The 12,462-nt window shown below is 54.2% G+C and overlaps 1 protein-coding gene across 3 annotated transcripts in view; it reads left to right on the forward strand.

Annotated features, from left to right (window-relative positions):
- Window positions 1-12,462, forward strand: part of GNAO1 (G protein subunit alpha o1) — a 167,437-nt gene that overhangs the window by 126,700 nt on the left and 28,275 nt on the right. For 2 of the 3 annotated variants that reach the window (XM_025370371.1, XM_025370372.1), the window contains one exon: window positions 11,605-11,765. In XM_025370371.1, the coding sequence (XP_025226156.1) occupies window positions 11,605-11,765 (161 nt within the window). Of the gene's footprint in view, window positions 1-9,833; window positions 9,855-11,604; window positions 11,766-12,462 lie in introns of all 3 variants that reach the window. The other variant, XM_025370373.1, reaches the window with a different exon arrangement.

Raw genomic sequence — 12,462 nt, forward strand, 5'->3', positions numbered from 1 at the left:
CAGTGACAGGGCCTCAGAGGACTTGGGCCACAGTTGCCTTCCCACCCCCTGGCCCCTGGTTCTGGAAGGAACATAGTAAGCAGCTTCTGTCTAGGAAAAACCTGCTTCTCAGTCATTGGAAGATTCCTGAGTTCTGAGGCTGAAAAGGAAAGAAAGTGAGGATCAAAAAACCCAAGCCTTCTTTACCTCCACAGGAGGCAGCCTGGGTCCAGGCAGGGAAGGTTCTCAGAAGGGCTTAGGACAAATCCTGGGGAACCCAGAAGGTTTGAACTGCTTTCTCAACGCAGGTGGAGACTTCAGGAAAGCCTTCCTTAACACAGCCACGGACCCCTGACACCGAGGGGACCACGGGACAGAGGCAGGGAAAGCCACAGCGGCTGCTTTCCCTCCACCCCGTTGTGTTCAAGGCACCAACTGCTGGGCTGGGGAGATTCCCTTTATGTTGAATGTGAAAGTCCTTAAGGCCCAGACCCCACTGAGTATCTGCCACCTAGCAGGTGTAAATGGATACATAGTAGATGGGTGAATGGATGAGTGGATCAAGGAGAGAATGACTGGGTGGGAGGCGAGTTGGATCAAACAGGAGTGGATGAGTAACTAAGGGATAGATAGATGCCAGGGAAGAGTGGAGGGGATGGTGGTGGATTGGGAGGGATGTGAGTGGATGGATGAACTAGGGTGGCTGATGGGTAGATGATGTATGGATGGGTAGGTGCACAAGGTTTGATAGGTAGGTATCCTGGGTAGGTGGTGCAGATGTGTGGCTGGCTGGCGGGAGACGGGGTGATGGATGGATTTGAAAGAAGAGAGTGGGAGGATCATCATCCTAACTGTAAAAGGAAAGCAAGATTAGAGATGGTACTGAACCCTTGGTTCTGCTGCAGGATCTTTTTGGGGAACCAGGAAGGTTCCCTTCCCTAAAGCAATGGTGGGTCCATGAGGTCCCCTTCCTCCTCGAGAGACCCTGTGAGCTGACGACGTTCTGTAGGTCCAGGCCTTGCTCAGACTCCTAAGCCCAAGTGAGGAAAGAGCCACAGCCGCCAAATGCCTGCAGCACCCCAGTTGTTGCCACTACCAAAGACCCGTCACAAATGTCTAACGTGCCCCTGGGGTGGCGATTTGGTACCACTTCCACTGAGAGTCACAGGCAGAGAGGCATCTGCCAGCCCAGGGCCAGGAAAGCAGACCCCCGCCCCGGAAGGGAGTGCTCCCCACTGTTCTGAGACCCAGCTGCAGAGAGGGAGGGGCAGGGGGCTCTCTCCTGTGCGGGAGAGAACGGAGAGAATGTGATGGTATTTCCTCAGATGTGCAGGCCTGGGTGGGATCGCTAGTTACTAAGTACCCAGAATTCTCTGCCAGCTGGAATTGCAGTGCCCAGGCTGGGCCCCCAGTGGCTGGGGGCTCTCTGCCCCTTCCCATTGAAGAGCAAGTCGGCACCCCAAGGAAGGCAGCGATGGCCGCCGGGCCCGGCCCTGCAATACCTGGTCTCTGGCTGGGCGGGTCTAGCTCACCGCTCCCTCTCCCATTGGCCTGTGCACTCCTGCCCCCTGGTGGGTACAGGGACAACTACAGTACATGGGGCAGGGTGGGGCCAGATGGAGGCTTTTCCGTGCAACTGGAGGACTGGGTTTGTGTGTGTGTGTGCGCGCGCGTGCATGTCTGCAGACTCACACTTCACTTGGCCTAAAAGATTAGAGATGGAGGAAAGCTCTGAGTGATCCAAAGCAGCTCCTCAAATGGAAGGGGTTATTATAATAATTACTATGATTATTGTTATCAAGATTATCATGCTTGCCTAGAAAGTCTTGTACAAAGCAGGCTTATTTTGTGTCAGCTTGTTGTTTGTGTCTGAGGCATTTCATCTTTGCTTATAATAACTAACATTTGCAGGCTTCTTTCATGTTGCAAAGCTGTGTCACATCCTCAGCCCGTTTTATCTGCACAAACAGCCCTGTGCAGTGGGAAGTAGTGAGAGAACAGAGGCTCAGAGGTTAAGTGTTCTGTCCAAGGTCACAGGGTTAAAAAGATGCAGAAGCCAGGATTTGAACTTGGGTCACACAATTAAAATCCCTGTTCATTTCCCCATCATATCCTTGGTACCTCATCCCTTGAGAGAGAAGAGGCCTTTTATTAGGCTTTAGCTCCAAGCCTCTTTGATATTTGCTGAAAAGCTTACATTGCCATGAAGAGAAAGGAAGGGTTTTGAAGACTCAACTGTTAGAAGTGCAGTTTGCCATCCCGGTTTCACACAAAGAATATACCTGGGCTTTTCCAAGTCACTGCAGTATCTGACGTGTGAGTGGAGAATGTGGTCTTCTATCCTTGTCACTAAGGTTCTCTTGGTCACCGTCACCACCCCTGGGGTGTGGCACAGGACAGACAGGCATCTGCTACATCTCTGAGAAGCAGGGAAGGAGGTGCTATGGCAGGAGAAGCTGGTGCAGGGGGACTGTCTATGTCCTGGTGGGTAGGAGCTGGGTGCACAGGGTTCAGGGCCCTGACTGGGCTCTGGGAGCCTACACCCCTCCTTGGAGCATGGGTTCTATCTCCGGGGACCAGCTGGCTGACTGGAGAGAGCTTTCTGGAAGCAGCACCCCTCCCTGCTGGGCACCATGGGCTGTTATACTGATTGTCACCGGGATACTGCTTCCCCAGCACACTTGTGACCAGCTGCCGGCAGCACATGTCCTCGTGGCAGGACACAGGGCCTGTGTGCCAGGATAAGGGACCCCCTGTGTACTGCCAGTTCCGGAGCGTCACTACCCCACCACCTCCCGGGCATCCTGCTCCCCAGCAGCAGCCCAAAGCAACCCACTTCTGGGGGACACCTGTACCAAGTTGCCCACCCCCTCTCAATGCTGGAATGTTCCCTGGGCCCTGTCTCCACAGGCCTCTTCCTCTCCCTGCCCACCCCTTTCTCCAGCTGCTCACAGGTGTAGTGCAAAGTTTACATAGGGGGTTCTCCAGAGCCTCGAGGTTCCCCCAGAATGCCTCACCTCCACCGTGGCAGCTTCGAGCCATTTATTTGTCAGCATTAAGAATGAGATATCATTTAACCGGAAAGATTGTACTGGTTACTATGAAAAAAATATGTTCTTGCTGTCTTTAAATCATTGATGTGGAAAAGAGTCCAGTAGGTGGCCTTGAGAAATGACAACCTGCCCTGGCCTCCTGATCCTAAACCCGTAAGAATGGCATCTCGCTTACTATTAACACTCAAATGCACAGCCCCAGCCATGCCCTAAAGAAGAGTCCCATCCTCCTCCCATGCCGCCGATCATCATGAGGGTGGGCAGGTTGCTCTTATCTCTATGTGGCAGCCCTGGGCAGCCCATGAGGTGGAGCCATGTATACTCATCCACTGGGTGGCCATCAGCGTAGCCCACCCCTCAGGGCCATCCCTGTGCTCACTTCCCTCCGTTTGTTCACACAACAGTCTTGCAAAGAAAATGATGGTGCTGTCATCCCCATTTTGCAGGTGAGAACACTGAGCCTCAGAAAGGTGATACCCCTTGCCCAAACTGGAAGCTAAAGCTGGAGCTCAGGTCTGGGTAGCTCCTGAATTTGCAGTCTGAAGCCCCCAGAAGGCTGCGTGGAGCAAGACTAAAAGTCCAAGGAGGGAGTGAGCAGAGGAGGTTCCTCGAAGGGTGTGGGGTGGCAGGAGAGTCAGATGTTGGATTCCATGGTGGATTCCAGCAGGCGCGGAATGATGAGGTGGGGGCATTCTGGGCCCTTAATGACTGCAAAACCCATCCCACCTGCACCTGCACATCTGAGGAAACGCAGTCAGGTTTTTCCTCACACACAACAGAGAGCCCCTCCCCTCGTCTCTGTAGCTGGGCCTCAGACCCATGGGGACAGTGGTGGGAAGGGGGGCCCACTCCTTCATGCCTCAGGCAGACACGCATAGCCGTGAATTCCTTACAGGACTGCCTGCTACTGAATCCCCCAGACTGCCTTTAGTGTGCAGCACATGGCCAGTGCGCACAACACAGCTAGTGCCTTGCCAATCCCATGGGAGAGAGAGGGGCCGCCCACACAGGAAACAGCACACGGCATGTGGGCACTGTGCATGGGGTGTGGCCAGATAGTAAGAGAGGATCGGATTCAGATGCCGGGAAAGCCAGTGGTGCTGCAGGAATGGGAGGGGTCTTTCTGCAGGAGGTAGGCCCCACATTAGCCTTGGCAGATTAGGGAGCGTAATAGGACTATGTGGGGTACAAGTGCAAAAATAAACCAAACAAACAAACAACATATCCTCCACTGGATTTTTCAAAGCAGGGGATTGATCGACTCAAGTAACTAGAAAGCCCAGAGGTCTCTGTGGCTGCAGGCACAGCTGGATCCAGGCATTGACATGTTATCATGACTCAGGTGCCTCCCTCTCAGCTCTGCTTTCCTCAGTGATGGCTGCACACTCAGAGGGGCCCTCCCTTTGAGAGCCTCCCTTTCCTACTAGCTGCTGCAAGTGTCCTGGAGCTAGCTGGTACTGGAGACTGATTGTTAGTCTAATTTGACAAATAGGGATTCTTTGCCTAAGCCAGACTGTTCACAGGCCAGTGAGATGGGTTGTCCAAGCCTAGAGCATGTGTCCACCCCTAGAATCAGGGGAGATCCAGCTCAACGCAAACCGCTCAGACTGGGTTGGAGAAGGGTGCTTCCCTTCTGGGAACTAGGGCTCTTCTGCCAGAAAACAAGAGAAAAAAGCCACAGAGGCAGAGAGGGCAGCTGCCCAGCAGAGCAGGGCTGGGCAGAGAGGAGCGGGCAGGCCTTCACTGCCACCTGGAAGCGGTCATTGCCGTCTCTCCTGCAGCACTGCCTGGGCAGGAGCACACAGTGAGTTTTCTAAAGAAGTCAGCTCTAGCAGTCTGCCCTGTGTAAACGCTCACAGGCTGGACCTGGTATCTTCATCCATTCAGGCTACTATAGCAGAATACCATATGCTGGGTGGCTTATAAATAACGGAAATTTATTTCTCACAATTCTGGAAGCTGGGAAGTTCAGGATGAAGGTGCTGGCAGATCAGTGTCAGGTGGGGGCTACTTCCTTGTGGACGGCCCCTTCTTGCTGTGTCCTCACGTGGTGGAAGGGGTGTGGGTCTCTGGGGCCTCTCTTATAAGGGCAGTGACCCCCTTCATGAGAGCTCCACCTTTAAGACCTAATCACCTCCCAACAACCCCATCTCCAAATGCCAGCATCTTGGGGGTTAGGATTTCGGCATAAGAATCTTAGGGGGACGTAAACAATCAGACTACAGCACCTGGTGAGTCTGCCCAGAGGACATGCGTGTGTTTTGTCATGTGTCATATGGCCTGGGCACCCAGGCATGCTCTGATCAGCAAGAAACAGCAGTGTGGTGGGGCCGTAGCAGAGAGAACGGTGCTAGAAAATACCCCCCACACACACCCCATAGGCCCAGGAGGAGCCTTGGATAGGAAATTCAGGCTCAGTGTGAGCCCCGTCCCCCAGACCCCTGAAAGCAGGCAGACAAAGGAGCAGGGCCTCCCCTGGCTCTAGTAATTGCTTGTGAAGCCCACCACCCTCCTTTGTGCTGGCAAAGCCCCTCCTTCCCCTCAGGCCTGGCCCTTCCGTCCTATGCATCTCCCTCCCCTCTGCCTGGGGGCTAGGTTAGGTGCCAGTTAGTTCTCAGCTCGGGCCTCAGGTGGCCAGGTCTTGTCTGAGATGTCAAGTCCAGAGCTGCTGGCTGTGGCACATAGAGGAGGCTGACTTTGAGTCCAGGCTCTCCTTACTGACGGTGTGATCTTTAGCAAGCTGCCTCACCTAAGCAGGATACCCACCTGCCGTAATCACTAAATGAGATACAAACTGACAAGAGCTGGAGGATAGATAGGACTGAGTGAGAAACTGGGGCCAAGCCTCATATTAAAATGCCAAGGATCCATACATCCTGCAAACGTGGCTAAGCACCAGCTCTCTACCAGGCGCTGTGTGAGGCCCAGGTACCGTAAGAAGTCAGGAAACGGTCCCTGCCCTGAGTGCCAGGCACATACAGCACCAGCTGTACCGCGGTGTGTGCTGTGCGCTGTGGGAGCAGGGAGGTGGGCTTCCCTGAGGAGGTGACATTGGAGATAGGGTGGGACGGAGACCAGAGTGATCTGGGCAGATGGAGCACCTTAAGGTAGGATTGCCAGCTTATTTGGGGAACAGGAGTAAGGCTGTGTGACTGGAGCCCTATGAGAGGGGGAAAGTGGGAGGATGTCAGGACAGAGACGCAGGCAGGGGCTTTGTAGGCCCCAAGGAGTCTGGAATGCAGGAATGATGGGCAGCTGTTGAGAGGAAGAGCTATACCCATTAGGATTAAGTTTAACTGAATACCGGAGACTCTGGAAATTATGCCTTAAATAAGACAGAAGTTGAATTTAAGTATTAAGAAAATACACACTGAAGATAGTGTGAGGATGACTTCAGATAGTATGGAGTCTGGTCCTTGACCTAGGCTGCTTTTGGATCACTATTCCACTATCCCTAGGGTGTTGACCTTGTCTTCATGATCCCATTTATCTGCTAGAGCTTCAGCCATCACATCCAAGTTCCAAGCATTAGGAAAGAGGGAATGAGAGAAAAAGGGTGCCCCTTACCTTTAAAACAACCTTTCCTGAGGCCTTACTTCACTTCAGCTTACCTGTCATTGTGCAGAATTTGTCACATGGTCACAACTAGCTGTAAGCAAAAAAAAAAAAAAAAAAAAAAAAATCAGCCTTCTAGTTGGATATCAGTGTGCCCAACTAAAAATTTCCGGATTCTTTTTGTAAAGGAGGAGAGAATCGACATTAAGAGGAAACTAATGGTCTCCTGCTGTGTGGGGAACAGGCTGAAGAGGAGAAGGACCAAGGCGGGGAGGCCTTGGGAGGGAACCATGGAGGCCTGGACTCAGAAGTAGGGGAGGAGATGGAGAGGAGCAGACAGCTGAAAGCAGATTTGAAAGAGGAACCGCAGGACACTGGGCATAGGAAGGTGCGGTGAAATCAAGCAGGTCTCCTGGTCTTTGAGTTTGAGGGGTTGAGCCAATGTGAAAGACAGGAGAGAGCAGGAGGGGCGGGGGCCCAGGGGGTGTTGCTGCCAGCACAGGACCCCTCCCAGCCCCCAAGGCCTAGACCCCTGGGCTGTCTGCTGGAGAATCCCAGGAAATAACCTATCCCAGATGTCCCCAAGCTGTGGAATGCATCCTACTGCAGTGGGACCCATTAAATTCCAGGCCACACATGGAAGCTCAAACGTGGAAGCACAGTAGCTTTGTGGCCTCGGTTTGTAAATTGCACCCTCTTGAGTGTCCTCCTGCAAAGCCTGTTGTGGCTCCAGGGCCCCCACGTTAGCATGTGATCCTCAGGTCCAGGGAAGGTCTTGCCTCATAGGCGTCCCCTACCCTGCTCTCGGGTCCTGACTTGTTCTGACTCAGGTGCTCCACAGATCTGCAGAAACCGTGAAGGTGGGGCCCAAAGAAGGAAGTTTGGAAAACTCTTGCCAGGTCCACCACCCGCATTCCTCAGATGGGAAAGTACCCCGAGATTGCCCGAGGTCAGCCAGGCGCGAGGAGCAGGATCGCTGCAGGTCCCTGACTCATAGTCCTTGCACTGTTTTTAGCCCCAGGTGGAGGCGCCGCCCCTGCTCACCCACCTGTTGCTGCCCTGAGTCATCCCTGCCTGCCTGGGGCACCCAAAGCCCAGGCCCCAGGGCTGGCTTTCCAGGTCACTGCTGCCAGGGGGGCTCGGACAACCTTCATGCCCGATGAGGGCAAAGTCAGACCCCAAGGACTGGGGTGTTGGGGATACTGACCCTTGGGAGCTGGGTCAGGTCAGCATGGGGACTTGGCCTTCCAGCCTCTGCACCATTGTAGCTTCCTTCCTAGGACAGGCAATGGGAGAGGGCACAGCTGCCAGAACTTTCTCACCGCCCTTCTGCAGTGGACAGGCTCTGACATGTAAATGGCACGTTAGCTGGACAGCTCAATTCTGGATGAGCTTTGGCCTCACACTTCTTTTGTATAGGCCTTTTGTTGGCCACAAAACTTCCAGATGCTGACCTCATTTTCTTTGTGTCTCTCCCATCCCCAAGGATGCCTGCAGACTTTCAGTACCTCCCACTCACTTCTAGAGCCACGTGCCATGGGCTGGGCAATCAGTCTGTCTCCTCTGGCCTAATCAGAGGGTTGGGAGTTGAAGGGGTTTGCGGCAGAATAATTGTCTAATAATAATACTGCATGCAGCTGGGCGCTGTGGTGCATGCCTGTAATCCTAACACTTTGGGAGGCCAAGGTGGGTGGATCACCTGAGGTCAGGAGTTCGAGACCAGCCTGACCAACATGAAGAAACCCCGTCTCTACTAAAAATACAAAATTAGCTGGGCATGGTGGCACATGCCTGTAATTCCAGTTACTTGGGAGGCTAAGCCAGGAGAATCTCTTGAACCCCGGAGGCGGAGGTTGCAGTGAGCTGAGATCATGCCACTGCACTCCAGCCTGGGCAACAAGAGCAAAACTCTGTCTCAAATTAATAGTAATAATGCACACATGAATAAAATATCCCAATTCTGGAGAGCCCGTGAAATTGGGGAGATGGTCGGCCAGGTGTATGCCACTCCCAGACCCCAGTGGGGTCTCGGTCTCTCTACTTGGCTCCAGGACTCATGCAGGCTGAAAGCAGGGGTAAGGCAGCTGGAGGAGGGCCCCCAGCTCCCTGCCTCCACCTCCTCCAGTGCTGAGCATCTTGTCTCGGGCCTGGTAGTAGTCAGGGTCTATGTGAGTGTGAGTGGCAGAAACCAACGGGACGGGGCTCACAGGCCAGGTCACATGAAGGGTAAGGGGATCCAGCCTTGGGGACCTAAATACCATGACACTTCCCTGCTTCTTTCTGGTAGCTTTATTCTGAGAGGCTTCTTCATGAGTTGGGGGACACTGGTCTCAGTGATACTAGTGGCTGTGGGGCCACATCCTCCTAAGCTTCCCCCTTTGAAAAATCCCAGGGAAAGACTACAGGTGGCCCAGCATGGTCACATGCCCACCAGCCACCTCCTCCACTCATCGACCCTCTTCCTTGCCTTGGCATCTAACACCTGGTTCCCAGGGCCTGGCATGGACTGGAAGCTGTCCTGGGCTCCACAGGACTCAGGGTCCAGCACACTCCTGGCCCAGCCCTGTGCTCCCAGCCATGCCTCTCCCTGTTGCTGGGACATCTCGCAGTGCCACTCAGCTGGTGCACACCCTGAAGCATGGTGCCCCGGGCAGGCAGTGGTCACTAGGCAGGGATGTTCTCAGGGCCTGCTAGGATTCAGCCAGAGACAGAGGGCCACTTGGGTGGTGGTCAGCTTGCACTTTGGTTAGGAGAGTGGTCTGAGCAAAGTCCTGTCAGCCACAGAGACATGTGAAGAGCAAGAAGACAGGGTATGTCTGGTGCCAGGGCTGAGACAGGGGTTTGCTGTCCTCAAGACAGCGTCTAGAGGTTTAGGTTCCTCTAGAAGCTTCCCTGAGACAAGGATTTGGGTGAGACAAGGAGTTTATTTGGGAGGTCATTTCAGGAAGCACCGAGGCAGTGGGGAAGCCACACAGGAAGGGAGGGAAGCCATGAAGGGGAACTGACGGGTGGCCTGCCACGTTGGCAGCTGGGGCTCCATCCTGTGGGATCCTGTCTGACTGTGTAGCTTGTCTCAGAATTGCCTCCTTGGGAGGGCGAGGAAGCCGGGGTATTTGCCCATTCCTGTCTGTCCTGGGCACTGACTCCCAAACTGTGCAACCAGCAGTGAGCTCCATGGGCAGAGGCAGGAGGGTGGCCCGGGCAGCACCTGCTCTGCTCTCACCTACTCCGAGTTGGACACTAAAGGCTGTGGCTGCCTCAGACGGAGCGCAGATCTTCCTGGGCAAGGCCAGTTCAGCTGTGGTCTAGACCCCTCTACCAGGCACTGTCGGCCATCCAGGGTGCTCTCGGCACAGGGGAGTCTGATCACAGAGGGTGGGCCTGGAGTCCAAAGGCACCTCATCTTGGGTCCCAGCCCTGCCACTCACCATCAGGTTGTGAAGTGAGTGTCTTCCTCTCTGTGGCCCTCAATTTCCCCACTGTGAAGTGGGGATGGTAATACTGTATTAGCTGTGCCACAGCAATGCCGTCTAACAAGCCTCTCCTAAACCCAACCACTTAGTTCTGCTGCAGATCAGAGACCCAGGGCAGGCTCCACTCTGTCCCGTATCCCACCCCCAGGACACCAGCTCCCCAGGTCCCCTTCCCAGGATGAATGACAGAGGCTGGGCATATTCATGGCGATGGCAGGGCCCATGAGGACCAGCAGAAACATGGCCTCTCAAGGAGCTGGCACAGGGCCACTCCTGCACCATTCTGTGGACCGTGGCGAGTCCTGTGCCATACTCAACATCAAGCAGACAGGAAATATACAGTGCCTTTAGCAGGAGGAGCTGAAGAGGCGCAGGACAACGGGTGTGGGCAGAGGAGGGGTGAAAGGCCCAATGACACAGCTCCTGCCACTCACTCCTGAGGTGGGGAGGTTCTGAGGACAGAGTGTGTCCACCAAATCCTTTGTACACTAATTACTACTCCCGTGTGCAAGGTGGCGGTGACAGTGCAGTCCTGGGATGTCTCCAGGAGCCTTCTTGTCTTCAAAGACCACCACACTCCTGCTTGTGATGTTGCATGCATGTGATTGTAGTCTTTGAAAACAGGTGACCCTACTTTGATATCCAGGATGAGGGGAAGGGGAAGAATCCTGTTAATTATGCAGTACTTTTTCTGTAATTTCAAGAAGGCTCAGCCTACACTTGTGCACCTTAAGCAAATTCAGTTACACCCACTCAGACAAGGAGGAAGGGAGGAGGCAGAGGAGGAGAGCGCTCCAAGCTCATTACCTGTCCTTTCCCATTCCCATGTTTCACCTGACCTAGGGGCTTCCCCTGCCCCCAGAGAAAGGTAGGCCCCAGGTCACAAACACATCAAGAAAAATTAATAAAATGGCCTTTGACTTTGAGCAATCCAAGGACCAAAGTTCTTGAGATTTAATGTTGGCATGAGATATTTTTGCCATCTGCACTCACTTGGCAACCAGCCCCTCCCCTCCCCCAGTCCTGAAGCACAGCCCCCCTGTGGCCCATCCCTCAGCTAACCAGAATTCTCCACCGAAACACCTGCTCCTCCACATAGCCCAGTTCTAAGGACTCCATTCCAGCCTGCGTAAGAAGTGTAGAAAATTACAACTCAGCAAAGAACATTGATTTTTTTTTTCTCCCCCAAACAAAATAACTGTGTTTTCAGGATGAAAGCAGAGCTGCTGGTTGAGTTGGAGGGTGGAGAACAGAGCCCAGCCCACTCTCCCTTCCTGCCCCGGAAAACTCTGGGGCCCCATGGGCTGTGGCTTGGAGCTCTTGCTTTAGGATGTCCATGTGGTAGAAGGCCCCACAGGCCCCATGAACCCCGACTGTGCATGCTCAGGTCGTGGCCCTGCCCAGAGCAGGCTGTGAGCTGAGCTGCGGTACTGCCAGCCTGGCTGGGCCCTCATCACAGTCCCAGACAGGGGAGAGCCCTTGGCTGGCAGGGGTCTTCTGTCCCCACCGAAGTCTCAAAGCCCACCATCCACCTCTCCTCACAGGCTGACGCCAAGATGGTGTGCGACGTGGTGAGTCGGATGGAAGACACCGAGCCCTTCTCTGCAGAGCTGCTTTCTGCCATGATGCGGCTCTGGGGCGACTCAGGAATCCAAGAGTGCTTCAACCGGTCCCGGGAGTATCAGCTCAACGACTCTGCCAAATAGTGAGTGTCCCGGCGGGCGCACAGTCTGGAGCCGGGCAGTGATGCGGGAGTGGAAGGGGACTGGTGATGGGGATTGGCAGAGCAAGGATTCTCGTCTGAGGTCATGCCTGCCGGGAGATGTTCTACTACAGGTGGGGGGTGTCAGGAAGGAATGAGAAGGGGCCTCTCTTCCTGCCCCCCCCAGGAGAAGGAGGAGGCCAGAGAAGGCAGAGGACACAAGAGACAACCACACAGTGGAAATTCCCAGAGGGCGGGACCTTGTCACTGGCCTGTCCCGAGGAGTGCCTGGCATTGCAAAAACACGGCTTTCAAGTGTAGCAGCTTTGGTTTTTCATGGGGAGCCCCTGACCCCATAAATACAAACCAAACCAACAGCCATATAGGCAGAAAATAAATGGTGCCGTTTTGTTTTATTTTAGAGAAAATAATAAGTTTTCCATTCCCCTATCTTCAAAATTAAAAATAAGGGCCAGGCGCGGTGGCTCAAGCCTGTAATCCCAGCACTTTTGGAGGCTGAGATGGGTGGATCACGAGGTCAGGAGATCGAGACCATCCTGGCTAACACGGTGAAACCCCGTCTCTACTAAAAATACAAAAAACTAGCCGGGCGAGGTGGCGGGTGCCTGTCGTCCCAGCTACTCGGGAGGCTGAGGCAGGAGAATGGCGTAAACCCGGGAGGCGGAGCTTGCAGTGAGCT

The sequence above is a fragment of the Theropithecus gelada genome, chromosome 20, assembly GCF_003255815.1.
Source record: "Theropithecus gelada isolate Dixy chromosome 20, Tgel_1.0, whole genome shotgun sequence".
NCBI lineage: Eukaryota > Metazoa > Chordata > Mammalia > Primates > Cercopithecidae > Theropithecus > Theropithecus gelada.